Source organism: Puma concolor, chromosome E3 (assembly GCF_028749965.1).
Source record: "Puma concolor isolate L17-30 chromosome E3, mPumCon1.1.hap2, whole genome shotgun sequence".
Classification (NCBI taxonomy): Eukaryota; Metazoa; Chordata; class Mammalia; order Carnivora; family Felidae; genus Puma; species Puma concolor.
The window spans coordinates 19,882,048-19,902,515 of record NC_141682.1 but is presented as its reverse complement, the minus strand read 5'-3'; the positions used below and the strand labels follow the sequence as shown (position 1 = coordinate 19,902,515).

The 20,468-nt window shown below is 54.2% G+C and overlaps 2 protein-coding genes across 8 annotated transcripts in view; one reads left to right on the top strand and one right to left on the bottom strand.

Moving 5' to 3' along the window:
• Nucleotides 1-1,345: 1,345 nt before the first annotated feature.
• Nucleotides 1,346-7,152, bottom strand: CD19 (CD19 molecule). Of its 7 annotated transcripts, none has more exons than XM_086692564.1 (15): nucleotides 7,001-7,152; nucleotides 6,493-6,747; nucleotides 5,976-6,179; nucleotides 5,553-5,846; nucleotides 4,434-4,541; nucleotides 4,113-4,161; nucleotides 3,741-3,829; nucleotides 3,233-3,346; nucleotides 2,994-3,098; nucleotides 2,842-2,910; nucleotides 2,676-2,732; nucleotides 2,518-2,574; nucleotides 1,921-2,013; nucleotides 1,720-1,821; nucleotides 1,346-1,563 (listed from the first exon to the last, which is right to left on the bottom strand). In XM_086692564.1, the coding sequence occupies exons 1-14, from the start codon at nucleotides 7,086-7,088 to the stop codon at nucleotides 1,730-1,732; spliced, it is 1,674 nt and encodes a 557-aa protein (XP_086548690.1). In that variant the 5' UTR covers nucleotides 7,089-7,152; the 3' UTR covers nucleotides 1,346-1,563; nucleotides 1,720-1,729. The 7 variants fall into 7 exon arrangements, with proteins under 7 accessions (XP_086548690.1, XP_086548689.1, XP_086548691.1 ...); XM_086692563.1 differs by having other exon boundaries at nucleotides 2,676-2,735; nucleotides 7,001-7,151; XM_086692565.1 differs by lacking the exon at nucleotides 1,921-2,013 and having other exon boundaries at nucleotides 2,676-2,735.
• A 4,896-nt stretch (nucleotides 7,153-12,048) lies between these two features.
• The window catches only part of RABEP2 (rabaptin, RAB GTPase binding effector protein 2), a 13,256-nt gene continuing 4,836 nt past the window's right edge, over nucleotides 12,049-20,468 (top strand). The window contains exons 1-5 of the mRNA XM_086692568.1: nucleotides 12,049-12,667; nucleotides 13,130-13,339; nucleotides 17,419-17,567; nucleotides 19,786-19,896; nucleotides 19,985-20,332. Of these exons, the coding sequence (XP_086548694.1) occupies nucleotides 12,607-12,667; nucleotides 13,130-13,339; nucleotides 17,419-17,567; nucleotides 19,786-19,896; nucleotides 19,985-20,332 (879 nt within the window). The 5' untranslated portion in view covers nucleotides 12,049-12,606. The remainder of the gene's footprint in view (nucleotides 12,668-13,129; nucleotides 13,340-17,418; nucleotides 17,568-19,785; nucleotides 19,897-19,984; nucleotides 20,333-20,468) is intronic.

Genomic DNA, 20,468 nt, shown 5'->3' with positions numbered 1-20,468 from the left:
AGCTGAGGCCCCAGGGACAGCAGAGAAAGGAAACTGAGTGTCTTGCCCAAAACCAGGAGCTGAGAAAGGGCTGGGCACAGAAGACAGAAAAAAATCCACCCACGGGCCCTGGGATGCAGAATGGAAGCAAGTCACCCAACAGACAGTGGAGGGAAAAAGTCACTGCTGGCCCCCAGGCAGTGGGGCCCAGGAAGCTCAGGAGAAACATGAAGAAGTCAAAGAGACCTTGACATCACCATGGGGAAATTCAACCCATTATACAGATAATGGTAACCATACCATGCCCCCTCCCTAATGCTATTAGACAGTCGGGGAAACTGAGGGTCCCTGAACTTAAGTAAGTCACCTAAGGTCAGTTAGCAGGAAGTACTTAATTTCTCCATGACTCAGGCTTCCCAGGTGTAAACAGAATAATTTTAGCGTCCCTCCCTCAAAGGATTGTTGTAAGGATAAAATGAGATGCTACCTGTAAAGCACTTATTAGCACAATGCATGGCACAGAATAATAGTGTTAACACACAGAAAGTAAGTTGTAAAGGTTGAGAGATAAAGAAGGAAGACGGTCTCGAAATAACAGGGCATTGTGAAGAAAAAACGGGTACATTAAGCGAAATTCTGGCAATAAAGTGTGTAAGTACTGAAAACTCTAGTCAGTCTTCTATAGCACATTGAACCTTCTGGAGCAGGAGAGGGGCTGGGTCTCCAGTCTGGCACGGGGCTCCTCCGCCTCCCTCTCTGTCCCTCCCCCACTTGTGTGCCCGTGTGCGTGCGCACAGGTACACACGCTCTCTCAAAAATAAATAAACGTTAAAAAAATACTTTTAAAGATTAAATGAGTTAACTGGTTTTGGAACGTAGGAAATGCTCAGTAAATTTTTTTTAATGTTTATTTATTTTTGAGAGAGAGAGCGCGTGTGCGGTCAGGGGAGGGTCAGAGAGAGAGGGAGACAGGATCTGAAGTAGGCTCCAACTGTCAGCTCAGAGCCCAGTGCGGGGCTCAAACTCAGGAACCATGAGATCATGACCTGAGCCGAAGTTGACGCTTAACCAACTGAGCCACCCGGGCACCCCAGGAGATGCTCAGTACATGTCAGCGATGACTGCCAACTCCTGGATGGCTTTCTCTTCACTGGGCACCCCCAGCTGCTGAATGAATGGTGGCTAAACAACTCGATGAAGAGAGCGGCAGGCAAGTGAGGGCAACAGATGCAGGCCAAATCACAGGAGGGAAAAGGCCCCATCGTACCCAGGATGCAGCTCTCCGTCCTCTGCTGGATTCGAGAGGGGAGTACACACATCGTCACCTTCCCTCCCCCTCCCATACAAGGGCATTTACGTCATAGGATTAGAAGAAGTCACTGAATTTATTTGGAGTAAGTAAAGAGAGCCAAAGTTTCATTGGTACACACACACACACACACACACACACACACACACACACGTGCGCTCACACACACAGATATACACATCCGAGTCAACGCTGCTCCAGAAGTCGACACTGTCTGCTTGGGGTCCCAGATTTCAGAATCCAGTATGGATCTCGGGGGCCTAAGGAGGCCCAGGCTACGTAGAAGAAATGGTGACGAGGAGGTTCCGGGAGCCCTTCCCCTGAACCCCAGGCCTCGGGAAACCTTTCCCCTCTCCCTCCCCGAGGACCACATCCACCCCTACTCCTCCCCCGCTTTCTCCCCCTTCCTTAGAGGGCATTTCCCAGCTCACCTGGAAGGAATCACCTAGTGCTCCAGGTGCCCATGCGGCCCCCTCCTCCCCATGCTGGTTCTGGCCCATTGGGATTGTCCATGTTCTCATAAGAGTCTGCATCTGATTCGGACCGGGAGAAGTAAGGTACAGGTGGAGACAGAGCAGACTGGGAGGGGGTAAGTCTCAGAGGACAGCAGGGACAGCAGCAGAAGCACCCACCTTCCTCATGATTAGGACCCGGCTGGGCCCGAAGGGAGCGGAGCTGGGGGGCTGCATACAGGATCCCTCTCATATCCTCGTAGGACTGGGACCCTGCGTGGGCAGGAGAGTTGGGAGGCCTAGCGCCATGCTGGGGGCTTGGGGAAGGGAAGTGCGGCCTGACATACAGAGGGAATCTGAGAGGCAGGAAGGTGGAAGGCTTGATCCGTGGGTACTAGGAAGGAGTGATTACGGTCAGGTATGGATTAGATTATAATCCATGTCAAGAACCCAACGGGAAGAAGTCAAAGTCAGAGTCACAGTCACGAGGAGGTTGTAGAGACAACTGGGGTCAAAGCTGCCGTTTGCGCTGGGGCTGCAGTGAGGTGGAGGTCAAAATCCAGGCTGGAATCGGATTGGGATCAGAGCTGATGTTCACAGTTGGGGATGGGGTAAATACTGGGATCAGGATTGGGGTGGAGGTTAAGGTTAGGAGTCCATCTAAGACCAGGATTAGGCCTGGGGTGGGAGTCAAGGTCAAGGTTGAGTGTGGAGTCAGCGCTGAGGCCAGGTCAACCCAATCTGGGCAAGGCAGGAGGGTCCCTAGCCATTTCTCACCAAGAGAGGTTGCCTCCCTGCTGGGATCCCAGGCAGACCCATGGGGGCTCAGGAAGTCTAGAGAAGGAAGAAGGAAGTTATTCCTGCTGGCCTCCAGGTCACCCCCCCACCCCCCCACACACACACACCCACATTACCCTGACCATCCTCACACATACCTGCTGTCCTGGCGACTGGCTGGGCCAGCTCTTCATCCTCATTCTCATAAGACTCGGCTGCTGCAGGAAAAAAAGAGAACTCCAGAGACCACTCCTGCCCTGTAGGGGCGCCACAGCCCTCTGGGTCCTCCCAAGTCGCTGAGGCCCCGCAAGGACCCCAACTGACCGCTGGAGAAGGAGTCTTCATCCCCGGGACCCAAGGCGTCGTCCTCAGGGTTCTCATAGCCGCTGCCATCTGGTGGAGAAGGAAGGGGGTCCAGCGAGGGCCCAGAGCCCGCCGCTGAGAAGGTGGGGCAGCCGCGGGGAGCACAGTCTTACCCTGGGAGAGCTGGTCCTGCCCGAGGTTGGAGTCATTCTCGTAGAACTCGGAGCCCTCCTCACTGTCCGGCTCCTCATAGGCTTCTCCTTCCTCTTCTTCTGGGCCTGGGGTTTGGGGACACAAGTGGGAACCGAGTCACAGCCCCCGCCCCCCCCCCTCCAGGCCCCGGTCCACTCTTCCTGACACAGACCGTTCCCACACGCTCCACGTGGGGACCCCTGCCCAGCCCCGCAATCACCTGCTGGTGGCGGGCTCCGGGGCCCCGCGGCTCCGACCTCCTGTACGTCGCTGCGCGGGTTTCCGTACGACTGGACGGCGGCCCCCAGGCCTGCAGCCCACCTTAGGGCGCGTCCTGGCGGGAGGAACGTTGTAACGGGGCGGGAGAAAAGAGATGGGGGCGGTCAAGGCTAAGGGTCTGCGAGGCTGGGCAAAGGAGAGGAAGCTGCGGGCTCCGCGGGGCACTGGAGGCTGTGCCAGCTGGGGGCGTGGCCTACGTCTCCGGGGAGGTGCGGCTCTCGGAACTGGACCTCGGGGCCCGCGTCCTGGGGGCGGGGCTATTAGCCCTGGGGTACCGCCACGGCGCTAGGGGCGGGGCTCCAATCTGGGCGGGACCCCGCGCCCGGGGGCGGAATTTTTCCTGAAGGCGGCGCTCGGAGCTCGGGAAGGCCGGGCCCTCAGGGGATTGGAGTGACCGGGGAAAATGGGTGGGGTCCTAGCTTGGAGTCAGAGCGGGCGGTGCCTCCTACCCGTCCCAGAGGTGGGCGTGGGAAGGGAGAGCACGTTCCCGTACTGATTCTGGGCCCCGCTTCCCGGGGAAGGCGTCACTTTGAAGAACCTGGCGAAGGAAGAGGGGTTGCACAGTGAGGCCAGGCCCTTGGAAGATAAGATGTAGCCACTTGTGTTTAGCTCCTGTGTTCTGGCACAGCCTATTGAGGGGTTTGGGATCACTCCAAGGAGGTCTTCACAGAGGAGGTAGCTTTGGAGCTGGGCTTTGAAGCTTGGGCAGTATTTCAACGGTAGAGAAGGGGGAAAGACATGCTGAGCAGAGGAAACAGTAAGTGCAAAGCATAAAGCAAAAGTGCAGGAATGGGAGACTGCGGGTGCGCTCGCATCGTTACCTTCTGGTGGGATCGGTCATTCGCTTTCTTTTCTTCCTGAGGATCAGGGCTGGTGGGAGTTAAGAGGAGTGATCAGAGGAGGCAGGGTGAAGTTTTGCGGGGCACCGGGGAGGCCACTTGGGTCCATGGAGGGGATGGGACTTCAAAATCCAAGGGGCCCGGTAACTTTGGAGGGCGGTTAGAGGAGTTGGGGACAGGACTGGAGGCCTGTGGGGAAGGTATGCGAGGGGAGAAAGATGGTTGGTTGTCAGACTGGCCAGTGTTGGCTGTCCTGAGGAAGATGGGGTGGGTTAGGCAGATGGGCTGGGGGACACGACTCACCTCTTCGAAGATGAACAAAGCTCACCAGGGAACCCAGGCAGATGATCAGATAAAGTAATGGCACAACGGGGACTTTCCAGCCACCAGCCTCCAGCAGCCAGTGTCTTACTGATAGGGAGAAGCAGGTATGAGACGAGGGCCCCAGGCTGGCATCCTGCCTCCCAGCCTCGGGACCTCAAAGGACCGTAAATCTTGGGAACATGAGCAAGACACAGGTCCTCAAAATCACAAGCTACAAGGAGAGCTCTTCTCCCTCCCTCTGAGGTCACAGACTGTGCCCCAGAGCCTGACATGGGGCCTGGGGCAGTATCTATTGAACAAACCATGACTATAGTTAGACTCTATGTTAGGATTAAGGGGAGCATGTTAAGGACAGTCATTTTCAAAGTGAAGGACAGAGTCAAGTTCACAGGGTTAGAGGTGGGAAGCCACAGTGTGATGGGAGTGAAAGTTGAGGCTGAGTTTGAGAACTGTGGTTGGGGTACCACAGGATTGTATTAAGGGGGACAGAATGGGCAGAGCACTTGTGACTGGGTTGATGGATGGGTGAGGAAAAGGAAAGATACCCAGGTTCCTGGCTTTGGCCTGTGGGCAGGTGGTAGTGCCCTTCACTAACACAGGGACACCCAAAAGACTACACTCCAGGAAGATGTGGGGTTTGGCTTTGTGTATTTTGAGCCTGCAGTGTCTATGGAACATCAAATGGCAGTTCCAGGAAATGGCTGGGTGTGAGGTTATGGAGCCCAGAATCGAGTCACTAAGGCACGGTGGCCTAAGGACCCATGGGAGTAGAGGAGGGCAAACAAGAAGAATGGGTAGACCAGGATGAGAGGGTGCTGACGGTGTAAGAAGAGGCCTCAGAGCTCCAACGGTGAGGACTGGGGAGGCAGGAGGACCCTGTCAAAGCTTATGGGAAGGAGCAACCAGTAGGAAGAGAAGACCCAGAAAAGTCGTGATTTGGAAACAAGGGAGGACGGAGATGGAATCAGTGTTCAGTATGGAAGCTGGGGTTTGGGAAGAGTCTGGTACTAGCTCTCAGGTTGGGGCGCCAAGGTTGACCGGCTTCCAGTTCTTCCCAGTAGCCCCACACGGGTGCCCCACAATTGGGAGAAACTCTACCTGACTGGGCAGTGACCTTCAGCTGCATCTCGATGGTCATGTTGCCATGGTAACAATGATAGGTGCCAGCATCTTGAGCGGTCGCCTGGGGCAGCAACAGAACAGCCCCTCCCCTGAGGGTGTCTAGGACCCACATCTCTCTGACCGGGGCATCCTCCCTCAGGTTTAAGTGCAGCAATGAGATGTTATGCTTCTTGGGGCGCACGAGGGTCCAGGAGATGGGGCCTCTGGCCACGGAGGCGGGGGGCACCTCACAGGGCAGCCAGAATGTGGAGCCAGGGGCCACGGTGACGTCTGGGGCAGGGAGAGCCAAGGCTAGGAAAGTGTAATCCTTGGGGTCTCCTCCCTGCAAACCCTCCGGGTCCCAATCACCATCCCGCCTCCCTGGCACCCCCACTCCCTGGCATCTCCCCAGCACCTTACCTTGGTTGAGGCTCTGGTTCAGACCGCCCCTGGGCGAGGCACAGTCAGGGTCTGTCTCCCAGATCTCAGGGTGGCCTTTGGCCCACACGTACAGCTGGGAGCTTGTGGGGTAACCAGAAGAGGGCTTGGGGCCCTCTGAGGACCTGTTCCCCAGGCCACAGCCTGGGTCATTTAGGTATGAAGCATTCCAGCGGAACAGCTCCCCTGGGAAAAGACCCAGAACCAGATACAGACACATCCAGGAGAGGAAGAGAGACAGAGAGGGACAAAGACCCAGAGAGAGCCAGAGAGAGAAATGGAACTCAGAGACAGACAAGAGTGAAAGACATCTGGAACAGCTCAGGGTGGAAGTCACGAAGCCACAGGAGTTTTTAGGAGCCACCTAAAACTAGCTGCGTGCCTGTCCCGCAGACCCTCCGACCCCTCCCTGCAAATCTGTCTTCACTGCCGGACCATCCTCCATCCGTGGGGCCTCCCTCTTCTCATCCACCCCTCCCTGCCCTAGCCCAGACCTCACCGCTGCCCTCCACGCTGACTGTCCAGCCAGACTGCCAGGCCTGCTCAGAAGGGGGCCCCAGCTGGCACACGTAGAAGCCCCCCATCTGGTCAGAGACGTTGAAGATGAGGAGCTGGAGGCCCAGGGGCCCCTTCTGGATGCCCAGGCCTTGTGAACCTGGGTCCAGCTCTGACTGAGCCCCCTGAAACCAGGCCTGCTGCTCAGGGGGACCATCTGAGGGACCTTTGAGGCATGGCAGCTCAGCTTTGCCTCCCTCTGAGGAGAGAGAGAGAGAGAGAGAGAGAGAGAGAGAGGGAGGAACTCTTAGCCCCCTTCATTCCTCGCACTGGGTGATAACCCAGCGAACCCACAAGCTGGAAGTGGATGAACTCAGAGTCCTTCCAACCCCTCTCTGAGTTTTACAGATAATAAAATGAAGGCCCAGAGAGGATAGTTACTTGGTCAAGGGCACCCCGGCAGACCCAAGTTTCCAGCCCCAACTCCTTCCATCTGTACCCTTTGGACGTACCTTTAGCCTCCACCAGCAGTGTTTTCTGGGGCCTGACTCCCTCAGGGGTGAGGAAGAGGAGGAAGAAGACGAGAAGAGGAGGTGGCATGGCGGCCAGACTCCCCGGGGCACCCAGCTTGGCCGCGCGGTGGATGCTGGGGGCAGGTGGGGGCCTGGGGGGCACTGAACCATGAGTGTCTGTGGGGGCGGGCAGGCGGGCAGGCAGTTCCCCCCCACACCCCCGGGGGAGGAAGGGGTGGTCACGCCTCCAGTCCCCTTCCCTTGGCACCCCTCCGGACCCACAAAACCTGTCTCTACCCTGACACACTTTTATTTTCATCCCGACACCTCACACCATGTGAAATGAGCTTATTTGCGTATCCCTTTCTGTTCCTCCCACTAGAGTATAAGCCCTCAAGGCAGAGACTTGGTCCTGCTCACCACTGAATGCGCAGTGCCCTGGGACAGTCTTGGCACATCGCCGGCACCCAATAAATATTTGTTGAATTAAGTGGCTCCAGTTTTAGGGGCTCCCTCCTTCTCCCCCTCCCTCTTTCAACCTCAGGCTCTAAATCATTTTCCCTTCACACACATACCCCATTCATTCATTCAGCCGACACGCCTTGGGCCTCCTTCCCACTCTGTACAGCTGGCCCGTCACACGTACTTTGGGATCTGGCAGACTTGACTTTGAATCCTCCCCGTCTACCACTTGGCTAAGTTCCTTCATTCATCTAAGCTTTAGTTTCTTTCTCCGTAAACTGGGGACAGTGATAGCACGATGAAAATCCTGTTTGTGAAGAGGCAACAGGACAGCATGCGTGCAGCATTTTTCGCCTGGCGCATAGTAGGCCCTCAGTTAGTGAGAGGCAGCATCAGCCAGCGGCCAAGGGCGAGTGCCAGGTTGCTACTGCAGCTCCCGCACAGCAGTCCTGAGAGATGACTGGTGATCAGTGCCCCTTTGCTTCCTGGGGAAGAACTTGGGAAGCCCCTGCCTGCTTCAGCTATGGAAGGAACCCATTTAGAAATGGGGAAATTGAGGCCCCCAAAGGGCAGGGTGTTGCCTGAGATCACACAGGGAGCTCTAGAACTCGGGCATCCTAACTCTTAATAAATCTGTTTTTCTGCCCCCACTCCCACCCCGTCTCTCCCCTCCTTTCCTCTTCCTCCAGCTATCTGTCTCTCTGCATACGTGGCTGTGTCTCCACTTTCACTCTGCAGTCACTCAGGGAAAGGGGCCAGGGACCCAGGAGACCTGCTTTCTCAGTTGCCAGTTCCCAGGCTCGTCTCGCTGGGCGGCAGCTTCCTGTTTGCTTCAGGCGAACCCCAGGGGACCCTCCAGCTGGTAGGGCCCCACTTCCCTTTGGTCGGGTTGGGGTGGCTAGGAGGGGGAAGAGTGGGGCATTGGGGAATCGAGAGGGTGAGGAGGCTCCGTTCGCTAGCTCCTCACTAGCTCTCCAGCTGCCTCCCCTGCACTTTCCCGCTTAGGACACCATAGGGCGGGACACCACGGGGCGGCTCAGTCGGGTAAACATCTGACTCTTGATTTCAGCTCAGGCTGTGATCTCACGGTTCGTGGGTTCGAGCCTTGCGTCTGACTCTGCGCTGACAGTGCAGAGCCTGCTTTGGGATCCTCTCTCTCTCTGCCCCTCCCCTGCGCTCTCTGTCTCCCCAAATAAATAAACTTATATATAAAAAAAGAACACTGTAGTGTTGTTTCCTCTACCTAAAATAAACACTCCACACCAAAATAAACACTCCACACCATGGCCTCCAAAGTCTGAGTGAGGCTGCACCTGCCTCCATTTCCCATCTCAACCCTCTACTACTCTGTCCCTCGCTCCAAACAAAGTCTTTGCACCTGCTGCTTTCCTTCCTGATCACTCCTCAGCTTTTCACTTCACTGGCTCCTTTTTTATCCCTCAGGCCTCAGATCAAATGTTATTTCCTCAAGGAGGCCTTCCCTGACCCTCCAGGTACCTTTGATTTCACACCCCTGTTTTATTTTTTTTCCCAGCGTTTGCCCCAATTCCCAAATATGCTTGTTTATTTGTTACTCTCTCAACTACTTCCTGCCCCAGACTGTTCACTCCTGAACAACAGGAATCTTTACTGGCTTGTTCCCTGGCATCTAGTAGGTGCTCATTAAGTATCTGTTACATAAAAATGTGAAAATGAATGAAGGGAAACCAGGCCAGAAGGGGGAGCACTCCCGCCATAACCGTTCTACCTCTATTGTAGGAAGCATTGTCAATTACAGACCCAAGGGAAGACCCCTCCACAGGAGAGAATCATCCTCACAGGCCCCAACAGGAAAAGATGTACATTACATCTCCTACAAGAAATCGACCATCCCTGCAACTCAGCCAAAGAGAAACCATTATCATCCTGAATTCTTGCTTTTCTCCAATGAATTTTCATTCAATACAACCCCTCCCAACTTTTTTTTTTTTTTAACACTTATTTATTTTTTGAGACAGAGAGCGGGAGCGGGAGAGGGGCAGAGACAGAGTCACAGATTCTGAAGCAGGCTCCAGGCTCGGAGTTGTCGGCACAGAGCCTGACGCGGAGCTCTCATGAACCGTGAGATCTTGACCTGAGCTGGAGTCCGAGTCCGACACTTAACCAACTGAGCCACCCAGGCGCCCAGTTGGGATTCTCCCAACTTCTTCTTCTCCATAAAATAACATCCCTCTCCTGTATTTGCTGGGCTAGCATATAGTTTTTGCTGTCCCTTGCTTATCCTGAATTGCAATTGTCTGCTATTCCCAAGTAAACCGTTTTTTGCTGGTAAGACAAAAACAACAAAAGGAAGTTAGGAAGAGTAAAAGAAAACTTTCTCTTCACTTCTCTCTCATGCGCTCAGTCACCAGGGCTAGTCCGTTTTCATCCTAAGTATTTCTAGAATCAACTTCCTCCTCTTTGGGGGCTCTTCCCTTCCCAACCAGAACCAATTCAATAGCCTCCTTTGTGAGCTGTCTCCTATCTTTTGCTCTTTACCTACACTCCACACAGAAAGAACTTCCTTGGTATTAGTCAGTCATGTGCTCCTCCTGCTCAATACCCTTCAAAGGCTCCCGGGGCCTCAGGATAAAATCCAAGCCTGACAATTGACTGGAGCCTTATTTATAGTCCCCATTTCATTTCCTTCCCAAGATACTCTGCCACACACACAGGGAATTTGAGGGCAGTAAACTGCTGGGGATTTATAAGCAGGAGTTAACCTGGCCTGATTTTTTTTTTAATACTCTTTTTTTTTTAAGTTTACTCATTTTTGAGAGAGACAGAGAGAGAGAGAGAGAGAGAGACAGAGAGAAAAACCCCAACGGGAGCTCAGCACAGAGCCCAATGCAGAGCTCGAACTCATGAACCACGAGATCATGACCTGAGCCGGAAACCAAGAGTCGGACGCTTAACCAACTGAGCCACCTAGATGCCCTCAGATTTTTTTTTTTTTAAGTTTGTTTGTTTGTCTATTTAGTAATCTCTACATCCAACTTGGGACTCAAACTCATGACCCCGAGATCAAGAGTCTCACACTCCTCCCACTGAGCCAGCCAGGAGCCCCTAACCTGGCCAGATTTGCATTTTCTAAAACTCCCCCTGGCTGCAGGGTGGCGAGAGGGAAGCCAGAGAGATCAGTAAGGAAAGTGTTCATTCATTTGTTTATTCACCAAATGTTTACTATGTGTGTTTTTTTTGTTTTCTAAATCAGGTACTGTGCCAGGTGCTGGCGAAATAGCAAGGGACAAGACAAAGTTACCAACCTCATGGAGCTTTGATTCAAGTTTTGGGGACCTGGAAGGGTAAAGGGGGACAGGTAATAAGTTAATCAATAAACAATTTCAGATGGTAAGAAATCATCTAATGGCAGACAGGTGATAGAGGGACCTACTTGAGACAGGATGGTGAAGGAAGGTCTCACTGAGGAGGTGTCTTCTGAGGTGGGGAACAGCTTGGTGTGTTCAAATAAGATCATGTTTAGTTTCATTAGAAACTGTCATATTCCTGGGGCACCTGGGTGGCTCAGTTGGTTGAGCGTCCCACTCAATTTCAACTCAGGTCATGATCTCGAGGTTCGTGGGATTGAGCTGAACACCTGGCTCTGCGCTGAAGTGTGAAGCCTGGTTGGGATTCTCTCTCCCTCTCTCTCTCTGTCCCTCCCCCACTCTCTCTCAAAGTAAATAAATAAAGAAAACTGTCACACTTTCTTTTTTTTAAGTTTGTTTAATCTCTACACCCAACATGGGGCTTGAGCTTGGGACCCCAAGATCAAGAGTCACATGCTCTTCCAACTGAGCCAGTCAGGCACCCCAGAAACCATCACACTCTTTTCCAGAGAGGCTACACCGTTTGCATTTCCCATCAGGAATGTAAGAGAACTACAGTTTTTCCATATACGTACCTGCATTTGGTATTATCACTCTTTTTAAATTTAATAAATTAAGCCATCCTGGGAGGCGTGTAGTGATTATCTCCTTGTGGTTTTAATTTGCATTTCCCTAATGGCTAACGATGTTGAACATCTTTTCATGCATAGATTTCCCATCTCTGACCTCAGCGAAATATCTATTCCTGTCCTTTGCCCATTTTCAAATCATAATTTTCTAGAAGATTTTAAACAGGGATGACATATCGGTTTTGCAAAGATCACTCTAATTGCTTTGAGAATTAACTGAAGGAGCCAAAAGGCGACACAGGGAACAGTTAGGAGGCATTGTGGAAGTTCGGGAGATAGGTGGTGGGGCTGAAGAAAAAGGGAGACCTTCTGGAATATTGTCCTTTGGAGGTAGAGCTTCCAGGACTTGGAGGCTCCTGGAATGTACTCCACAGCGGGAGAAACGGGTTTGGGAGAACGGGAATCAGGATACTGCACTTGTTTGAGCTGCCGGTCACCCGTCACCGTCTAAGGGAAGATGTCAGGTCGCCGGTGGCCAAGTTCATAGATAAAGAGACCTTGATTTAGGCCAGTTGCCCAGGGAGGAGAGGGATTTGCGAGGCACAGGCAGGGGGAAGGAGGATTAGAAGGGGGATTAATGGTTGAGTATCAAGGTGGGGGTGGGGACGTGGAAGATTCTGACTTCTCCAACGGATAAGGGGACCCCGGCGCCCAGAAAAGTTAAGCTGACCCAGCCCTGCCGCGGAGGTACAGGCAGGGGTACATTACAATTCGCTGTAACGTAAGCCAGGCCTCGGCAGCAGGGGACCAGGGGCCCATCTAGGGGCTGGCTGCGGGACTCGGGAGACACCGCGAGAGCTTCGCCTTCTTTAGGCTGAGGCCGGCGGGCGTCTCCGAGGAGGTGTAACTTGAGCAGAGTTTCCAAGGTCACGAGGAAAAGCCAGAAGACCTTTGATGAAAGAACTTCGGGGATTGAAGGACAAGCGCCCTTCTCGAACATCGCTGCCCAGGAAAGAAGGCGGGGAGGGGCGGGGCCTGGGGCCGCGGCCGGGCTGCGGCTCGGAAATCTTCGGCCCAGGCTCGGCAATCAACCTCCAGCTGCGGCCTGGGCCTGAAGCCCGGGGCCGATCCGGAAACAGCCGAGCGGATCCGGAAACAGCCGAGGGGACCCGGAAGGGGTGAGCGCCGTCACCAGGGAGTGCTGGAACCCGCCGTTTGCGCGGAGGCGATGGCGGCAGCTGCGCCGGCGGTCGCGGGCGAGGATGGCCGGCGACGGCAGCAGGGGGCCGGTACGTGAGGGCGCGTCCATGCACGCGAGGGGCGACGGAATCGGAGGCGGGGCCGAGCTCGGAGCCGGGGGACGGGGGTGGTGAGGGGAGCCTGGAGAAAGGGGCGGGGCCACGCCGCCGGGAGAGAGGGGGCGGGGCCTGCGGCCACCGGAGGAGGGGGCGTGGTCTGGCGGGGCAGTGGCAGGTGAAGGGTGGGGCTCGGGGAGGGGAGGGGCGGGGCCGTTGGAAGGGAGGGGTCTAGCCTGGAAAAAGAGGGGGGGTGGGCGGGGCTCCAGGCAGCACGTGGCACGACGAGGTGAGAAGGAGGCGGAGGAAGAGGCGGGGTCGGGAGTGGGGCGGGGCCAGGAGAAGGTGCGAGGATCGCGGCTGCGGTACTAGGTGGCAGGACTTGCTGATTTCGTAGTCTGGGGTATGGGGAACGTGGGAGTGATGGGAAAAGAAGTTGACCCCTGTCCTCCACAGCGCCAGATCCCCATTCCCAGGAGGGCGCGAAGGTTGAGGCCGAGTCAGAGGAGCTTGGCCGGCTTCGGGCGGAGCTGGCAGGCGCCCTGGCGGAAATGGAGACCATGAAGGCTGTGGCGGAGGTGAGCGAGAGCACGAAGGCGGAGGCTGTGGCTGCAGTGCAGCGGCAGTGCCAAGAGGAGGTGGCTTCTCTGCAGGCCATCCTGAAAGGTGAGGCAGGGACTCTTCCCAGACTCCCTGGCGGCCCCCTAAGAGGGAAATGCATGACAAGAAAGGGGTAGATAAGCTGTGGGGTAGGTTAGCACGGCTGCCGAGCACAGGACAGGCCTAAGGGCCCAGAGGAAGGGGTGCCCCTTTCTGATTTGGATAGAGGTCCTGCCTGTGCTAGAAGCAGTTCTGTGACTTCACTAAGTTTAGCTCCGAGCCTCTGCCTGCACCCTTGCCTGGTGTCATTTCTTGTCCCTCACCGATGACTGATCAACCCTGAAGATGAGCAACTTTTCAGTTCCTGGAACCGGCCTCATGTAAGCCCCTGGGCTTCAGACTCCTCTCTGGGCCCAGTCCCTGTGAGTCTAACCCTCCGGTTTCCTTCCTTCCTCAAGCACTGCTACATTTGCACTGTCTCACACATGTTCAGACTTCCCTCCCTCCCTCCCATTCTCTGTACTTGAGATGCACCAGCTCACCGGGCCCCAGATCTTCCAGCCTCTGTTCTTTTTTTTTTTTTAGTTTTTGTTTAACATTTATTTATTTTTGAGAGAGTGAGACAGAGCATGAGTGGGGGAGGGGCAGAGAGAGGGGGGCACACAGAATCCAAAGCAGGCTCCAGGCTCTGAGCTGTCAGCACAGAGCGGCACAAGGCTCGAACTCACGGACCGCGAGATCATGACCCGAGCGGGAGTTGGATGCTTACCCGGCTGAGCCACCCAGGTGCACCCCTGCCAGCCTCTGTTCTTATTTCCCCCTTCTCCTCTAGTCTGAGTCCAGAGTCTCTGAAATAGCCTCCAGCCCTGTCCCACCCCTCTGCTTCTGTGGCCCCTGTTGGAGTGAAGCTCTTGACAGCTCCCCTGGATGGTTGCCCCGGCCTTCTCACAGGTCTGACTCTATAGTCTGGCCTTGACATTGGCTTCCAGAGTAAACTTCCTAAAATTCCCATCTCACCGAGTCATTTCCTTTTCTTTTTTTTTTTTTTTTTAAATTTTTTTTTCAACGTTTATTTATTTTTGGGACAGAGAGAGACAGAGCATGAACGGGGGAGGGGCAGAGAGAGAGGGAGACACAGAATCGGAAACAGGCTCCAGGCTCTGAGCCATCAGCCCAGAGCCCAACGCGGGGCTCGAACTCACGGACCGCGAGATCGTGACCTGGCTGAAGTCGGACGCCTAACCGACTGCGCCACCCAGGCGCCCCGTCATTTCCTTTTCTAACAACCACTGCTGGCTCCAGACTTCTCTGGGGCCGCATTCCCTGCATTTCAGGCGTCCACATAGCACCTGTGTGCCATGGCTGTCTCATACAACCTACTCTGTCATCTACTTAGTATTCGTTCTTTAGATAGACCGTTTTGTAAAAACCTGCATACATTTATTTAAGTTTGCTTATTTTTTTTGAGAGAGAGAGGGAGCCAGAGCAGGGGAAGGACAGAGAGAAAGAGAGGGAGAGAGAGGATCGCAAGCAGGCTCTACACTGACAACAACGGGTCGTGAATTCACGAAACATGAGATCATGACCTGAGCCGAAATCAGGAGTCAGATGCTTAACTGATTGAGCCACCCAGGCGCCATGCGTACGTTTATTTTAAAAGAAACTTCCATGATACCTGGGTGGGTGCCTGGGTGGCTCAGTTGGTTAAGCGTCCGACTTGAGCTCAGGTCATGATCTCGTGCATGGTTTGTGAGTTTGAGCCCCATGTCAGGCTCTCTGCTGACAGTTCAGAGCCTGGAGCCTGTTTCAGATTTTGTGTCCCCCTTTTTTTGTGCTCTCTCTCTCTCGAAATGTAAACATCAAAAATTTTTTTAAAAAATAATAAAAGAAACTTCCACGGTACCTGGTTGACTCAGTTGGTAGAACATGTGACTTTTTTTTTTTTTTTTTGAAGTTCATTTATTTCTTTTGGGAGAGAGAGAGAGCGAGTTGGGGAGGGGCATAGAGGGAAGGAGACAGAGAATCCCAAGCAGGCTCCGTGCTTTCAGCACAGAGCCCAATGCAGGGCCCGATCTGATTGCAGGAACTGTGAGCTCATGACCTGAGCCCATACCAAGAATCAGACGCTTAACCACCCGAGTCCTCCAGGTGCCCTAGAACATGTGACTCTTGGTCTCAGGGTTGTTTGAACCCCACGTTGGGTATAGGATTACTAAAATAAATACGTTTAAAAAAAATAAGTAAGTAAAAAATAAAAGAGGGGTGCCTGGGTGGCTCAGTCAGTTGGGTGTCCAACTTTGGCTCAGGTCGTAATCTCGCGGTTTGTGAGTTCCAGCCCCGTGTCGGGCTCTGTGCTGACAGCTCAGAGCCTGGAGCCTGCTTCCGATTCTGTGTCTCCCTTTCTCTCTCTGCCCCTCCCCAACTCATGCTCTCTCTCTCTCTCCCAAATATAAATAAACATTAAAAACAATAAAAAATAAAACTTCCTAAGAGAAACCAAGTGTGTCCTAAATATGATAATACAGGTTTCCCCCACTATGTAAAAGTAGAACATTGCAATGAAAATTTTCTAAGCCAAAATAGCATGTAAAGTGAAGAAACAATTACCATTAATTGACGTGGAAAATTGTTCGAGTGGTCCCAGACCCAAAAAATAGCCCCTCTTAGGCTTTTCTGATACTGTAGGAGATGTTTGGCTGATGAACGCAGAAAATAAATGGAGATAAAAGCACGGATGACCATAGACACAGTTCGAAGCTTTGATGCCCCCAGAGGCTGAGTGTAGTGCCCTGGGAGCTTGCTGGGGCCACTCTTGCTGTTCCGGATATGTGCTGCCTCCGTCACGGATCCCTGTAAAACAAACACTACACGCTGGTTTCACTTTTTGTCTGTTTTGTTTATTTTTTGTAAAAGTGAAAATCTTTGATTTCTCCTGGTAAAAGCAGGTAGTAATGTAGGATTATTGTAAAAACAAAGTGGTAGAATGGGAACTTTTGAAAAGTGGGGCACACCTGTAGTTGTCACGGTCACGATCATCATCCTAGTTAACGTTTATTGAGCACTTACTGTGGGCCAGGCTCTGAGTTAAGTACTTTTTTTTTTTTTTTTTTTTTTTTTTTTTTTTTTGTCGGAGAGGGGCAGAGAGAGAGAATCCCAAGCAGGCTCCGTGCTGTCAGCACAGAGCCCGACGCGGGGCCCGAACTCACGAACTGTGAGATCATGGCCTGAGCCGAAGTCGGACGCTTAACTGACAGAGCCACCCAGACGCTCCTCACCTAAAAGGTTTTTAAAAAGCCTTTTAAAAAACGCTTAAAAAAAAAAAATTAAAAAGTGGCCCCGTTCCACCCACCATCACCTCTACCTCCCACTGACCTGTAGGATAAATCCAAACCCCTTGGTAGGGCGTGCACGGTCTCAAGAGCCATCCCCTGCCACCCTGTCCCCGCTTTCCAGCACGTCTCTGCGGGGGCCTTCACCCCAGCTCTTGCGACATGCCCACCGTGCCCCCGATACACCATCTGCTTTCCCACCTCTGAGCCTCTGCTTGCACTGGTGCTGTGCTAATGTGTCCTTCTCTCCGCCACCTGCTGGTGTCCTCTCGTGGCCAGGCAGGCAGAGTGAAGAGCTCCGTGCTCTAGGATCCACAAACCCCGGAGTGGTCCTCTTGGGGATGTTCTCCCGCTGCTTTGTCACTATTTCCGCAGCTTCCTTCCCCGTCGGAACGTGGGCTTCTGGCGTCCGGGTTTGTGATCGATTCGTTTCTCTAGTTCCAGAGCCCCACGCGGAGCCTGGCCCAGAGTAAGAACGTACTACTGTCGTTGGAGGTTGATCGTTATTGGTACATATTAACAGGAGTAGATATCGTGTCTTCAGCCTTTGTTATGCACCGGGAGGAGGGCTGAACACCTTCCAGGTGTCATTTCATTTGATAACCCAGCGGGGTATTCGTAGTGTCCCCATTTTGCGGCAGAGGACCCCGGCGCAGAGGCTCATGACCCGGGGCTGTCTGTCCACAGAGCCCACAGTCTCCATCGCTCCGGTGAATTGCCTCGCAGAGAGCGGCAGTGATAGAGCACCCCCTCCTCACCCCCAGGGAGGGCGAGCACGCTGACCCTCCCTCTCCGCTGCCCTTCCTGCCCCTCCAGACTCCATCAGCAGCTATGAAGCCCAGATCACTTCTCTGAAGCAGCAGCAGCAGCAGGACTGTGAGGAGAAGGAGCGGGAGCTGGGGCGCCTGAAGCAGCTGTTGTCCCGGGCTCACCCCCTGGACTCCTTGGAGAAGCAGATGGAAAAGGTTGGGGTGACCTCCCCCCGGCCCCAGGATATGGAAAGATGTTGAGGCAGTCAAGGGGACCACGGGGCACAGGGATTGTCGGGCAGCTCGTTGGGAGCAGGGCACCCAGTCATAATTCTGGGTGTGGCATGTACTGGCTCCATACTTGGCAAGGTCCTGGCCCTGCCACTTTCTGGAGGGCTGGCCAGGTTTGTTTACTTCCAAAATGAAGGAGATCGTGTAGGCGGAAGGGAGCTGACACTTCAGGACAGCTTTCATACACAGGGCACTGTGATAACTGCGGGCCAGACCCCGTCTTTCCCCTGGAAGAGCGGTCCGTTAGACCCATTTCACAGATGAGTAAAGTGGGGTTTGAAGGAGTTCAGTGGGTCTCCCCAGGTTGTGCGCATAAACAAAGCAGAGTGGGAATTTCAAAACCTAGGCAGTCTGGTTCTTTTTTTTTTTTTTTTCAACGTTTTATTTATTTTTTTGGGACAGAGAGAGACAGAGCATGAATGGGGGAGGGGCAGAGAGAGAGGGAGACACAGAATCGGAAACAGGCTCCAGGCTCTGAGCCATCAGCCCAGAGCCTGACGCGGGGCTCGAACTCACGGACCGCGAGATCGTGACCTGGCTGAAGTCGGACGCTCAACCAACTGCGCCACCCAGGCGCCCCGGCAGTCTGGTTCTAAAATGTTTGTCTAGGCGGTCTGGTTTTTGTTCTTAATCTCTATGGCGCATCGCCCCCCCCCCCCCCATTACTACTGGTGTCATTAACAGGGGGTGGGAGCTGATTTGCTGATCTTTCAAAGCAAATTCACATCGTTCCCTCATTTCATGCACGAGGAAACTGAGGCTCGGGAAGTGTAGTAACCGGCCTGGGTAGAAAGACAAAGATCAAAATAGGAGCCCAAGAAAGGAGGCTAGTGACACACGCACGGCTTGCGGGCAGAGGCTGCTGCTCGCGCTTGAGTGTTGCTAGGGAGCAGTTACACAGGGTGGTGAGGGAGAGGGCTCTGCAGGGTGGAGGCCTGGTGCGGCGAGCAGAAGCACAGGGGGCCTAGAGACATGGCAGTTCAGCCCCGGCCCGCCTCCTGTGTCCTGCCGTCGTCCACCCAACGCATGGCATCCGCACAGCGTATACTCCCGGGCTTCAGATGGGACCGAAGTGTTTTGTTTGGGCCACGCGGGCCTCCCCTGCCTGTTGCAACTGTTCCCGCAAGGGATTTGGAGGGTTAAGCTGAGCTTGCTTGAGACAGGATTTTGAGTGATTCAAGAGGTAGAAATGGCATGGATTGGAAGAGGGTGGGTAACCGGCAGATTTCAGTCTTGGACAGCTGGGTAGGTGACCTAACGCCTAGAGGAGGAGAAACGTTGTCGTGAGTGGTTCAGATTTGGCTGTACTTGGATAGAGGAGCCTGTGTGACATTCAGGGATGGCCAGAGACCATTGCATTGGCTGTGCAGGTTCAGCAGGATCCCAAACCTGAAAGCAGACCAAAAAGAAATTGCTAGCAATGTAGGGGTGATGGGACTAAAGGACGTACTAGTTAGGATGAAATTTGAAAACCCAAACCAACAGTGGCTTAAATAAGATAGAAATTTATTTTCCTTACAGTCCACAGGTAGACATTCCAGGACTGATGCCAGGTCAACAAGTCACTAGGAGCCCAAGTTCCTTTTAGGTTACTGTCTTGCCGTAGGTAGCTTATTGCCTCATGGCCCAAGATGACTGCTGGAGTGCCAGCCATTATGTCCACATTCTAACCGTCGAGGAGGAGGGGGAGGAGTAAAGAAAAGCCCACCCTCTCCCTTTAAGGAGTTGCCCTGGAAGTTTGCATTTACATCTCCTTTGCTGGAACTTGGTCGACTGGCCATGCTTAGTTACAGGGAAGGTGAGAAATGTGGATGGTGTTGTAGGATTTAGGGCATGCGCCCAACTATAAATGCAAGCTTCTGTGATAAAAGAAACAACTGAAAATGGATGCCGGGGAAGGAAAGAATGAGCGAGTGGGTACCAGGAAGATAGTCGCGACTTTGGCTTCTTTACCTGCCGTGTGACCTGGGCAAGTCGCATAAGCTCCCCGAGCCTCTGTGTTTTTATCTTTAAAATGGGGAGGCCCGGCACCCTCTTGGGAGGGTTAGAAGGGCTGACATGCTTGGAGAGATGGCTCAGAACAGACCCTAGGGGTCCAGTAGTCGGGAGGTGGACGGCTGCTGCCCAACCTCCCTTCCTCCAGGCCCACGAGGACTCGGAGAAGCTTCGGGAGATCGTGCTGCCCATGGAGCAGGAGATTGAGGAGCTGAAGGCGAAACTGCTCAGGGCAGAGGAGCTCATTCAAGAGATCCAGGTGAGGGGGCGGCCGGGGGGGTTGCTGCGGGAAGAGGGGGCGCCGCAGGACCCCGGCCCCCCAGCCTCTTCCCTGCCCCTTCCCCTAGAGACGGCCCCGGCCTCCCCCTTCCTTACACGGCTCCACGGAGTTGCTGCCCCTGTCCCGGGACCCATCGCCCCCGCTGGAGCCTCTCGAGGAGCTGAGTGGAGACGGGGGTGCGGCGGCCGAAGCCTTCGCCCACAACTGTGACGATAGCGCTTCCATCTCTTCCTTCTCCCTCGGTGGTGGGGCCGGCAGCACGTCCCTGCCCCGCAGCCGCCAGGCCCTGAGCCCCGAGCAGGAAGAGACCGCCTCTCTGGTGTCCACGGGCACCCTGGTCCCCGAGGGCATCTACCTGCCCCCTCCTGGTTACCAGCTCGTCCCGGACAACCAGTGGGAGCAGCTGCAAATGGAGGTGAGTGGAGGGGGCGGAGCGGCCTGCCCACGTGCTCGCATCCACCTCCCCCTTCCCCGGATGCTCCCCGGGCACCCCCCACCCCTGGAGCTCGAACTGGGGCTCAGGCAACAGAGGCAGGGTGACCGGTTGAGAG

Bases quoted from the DNA above. Each gene is read 5' to 3' on its own strand.
- CD19 (XM_086692561.1), bottom strand. From the start codon at position 7,088: ATGCCACCTCCTCTTCTCGTCTTCTTCCTCCTCTTCCTCACCCCTGAG. The intron at 4,542-5,552 runs GTAGAGTTTCTC...TCTCCCTATCAG, and splicing joins GAAGGTCACTGCCCAGTCAG to TAAGACACTGGCTGCTGGAG. The intron at 2,575-2,675 runs GTATGTGTGAGG...TTCCTTCTCTAG, and splicing joins GCCAGTCGCCAGGACAGCAG to ACTTCCTGAGCCCCCATGGG.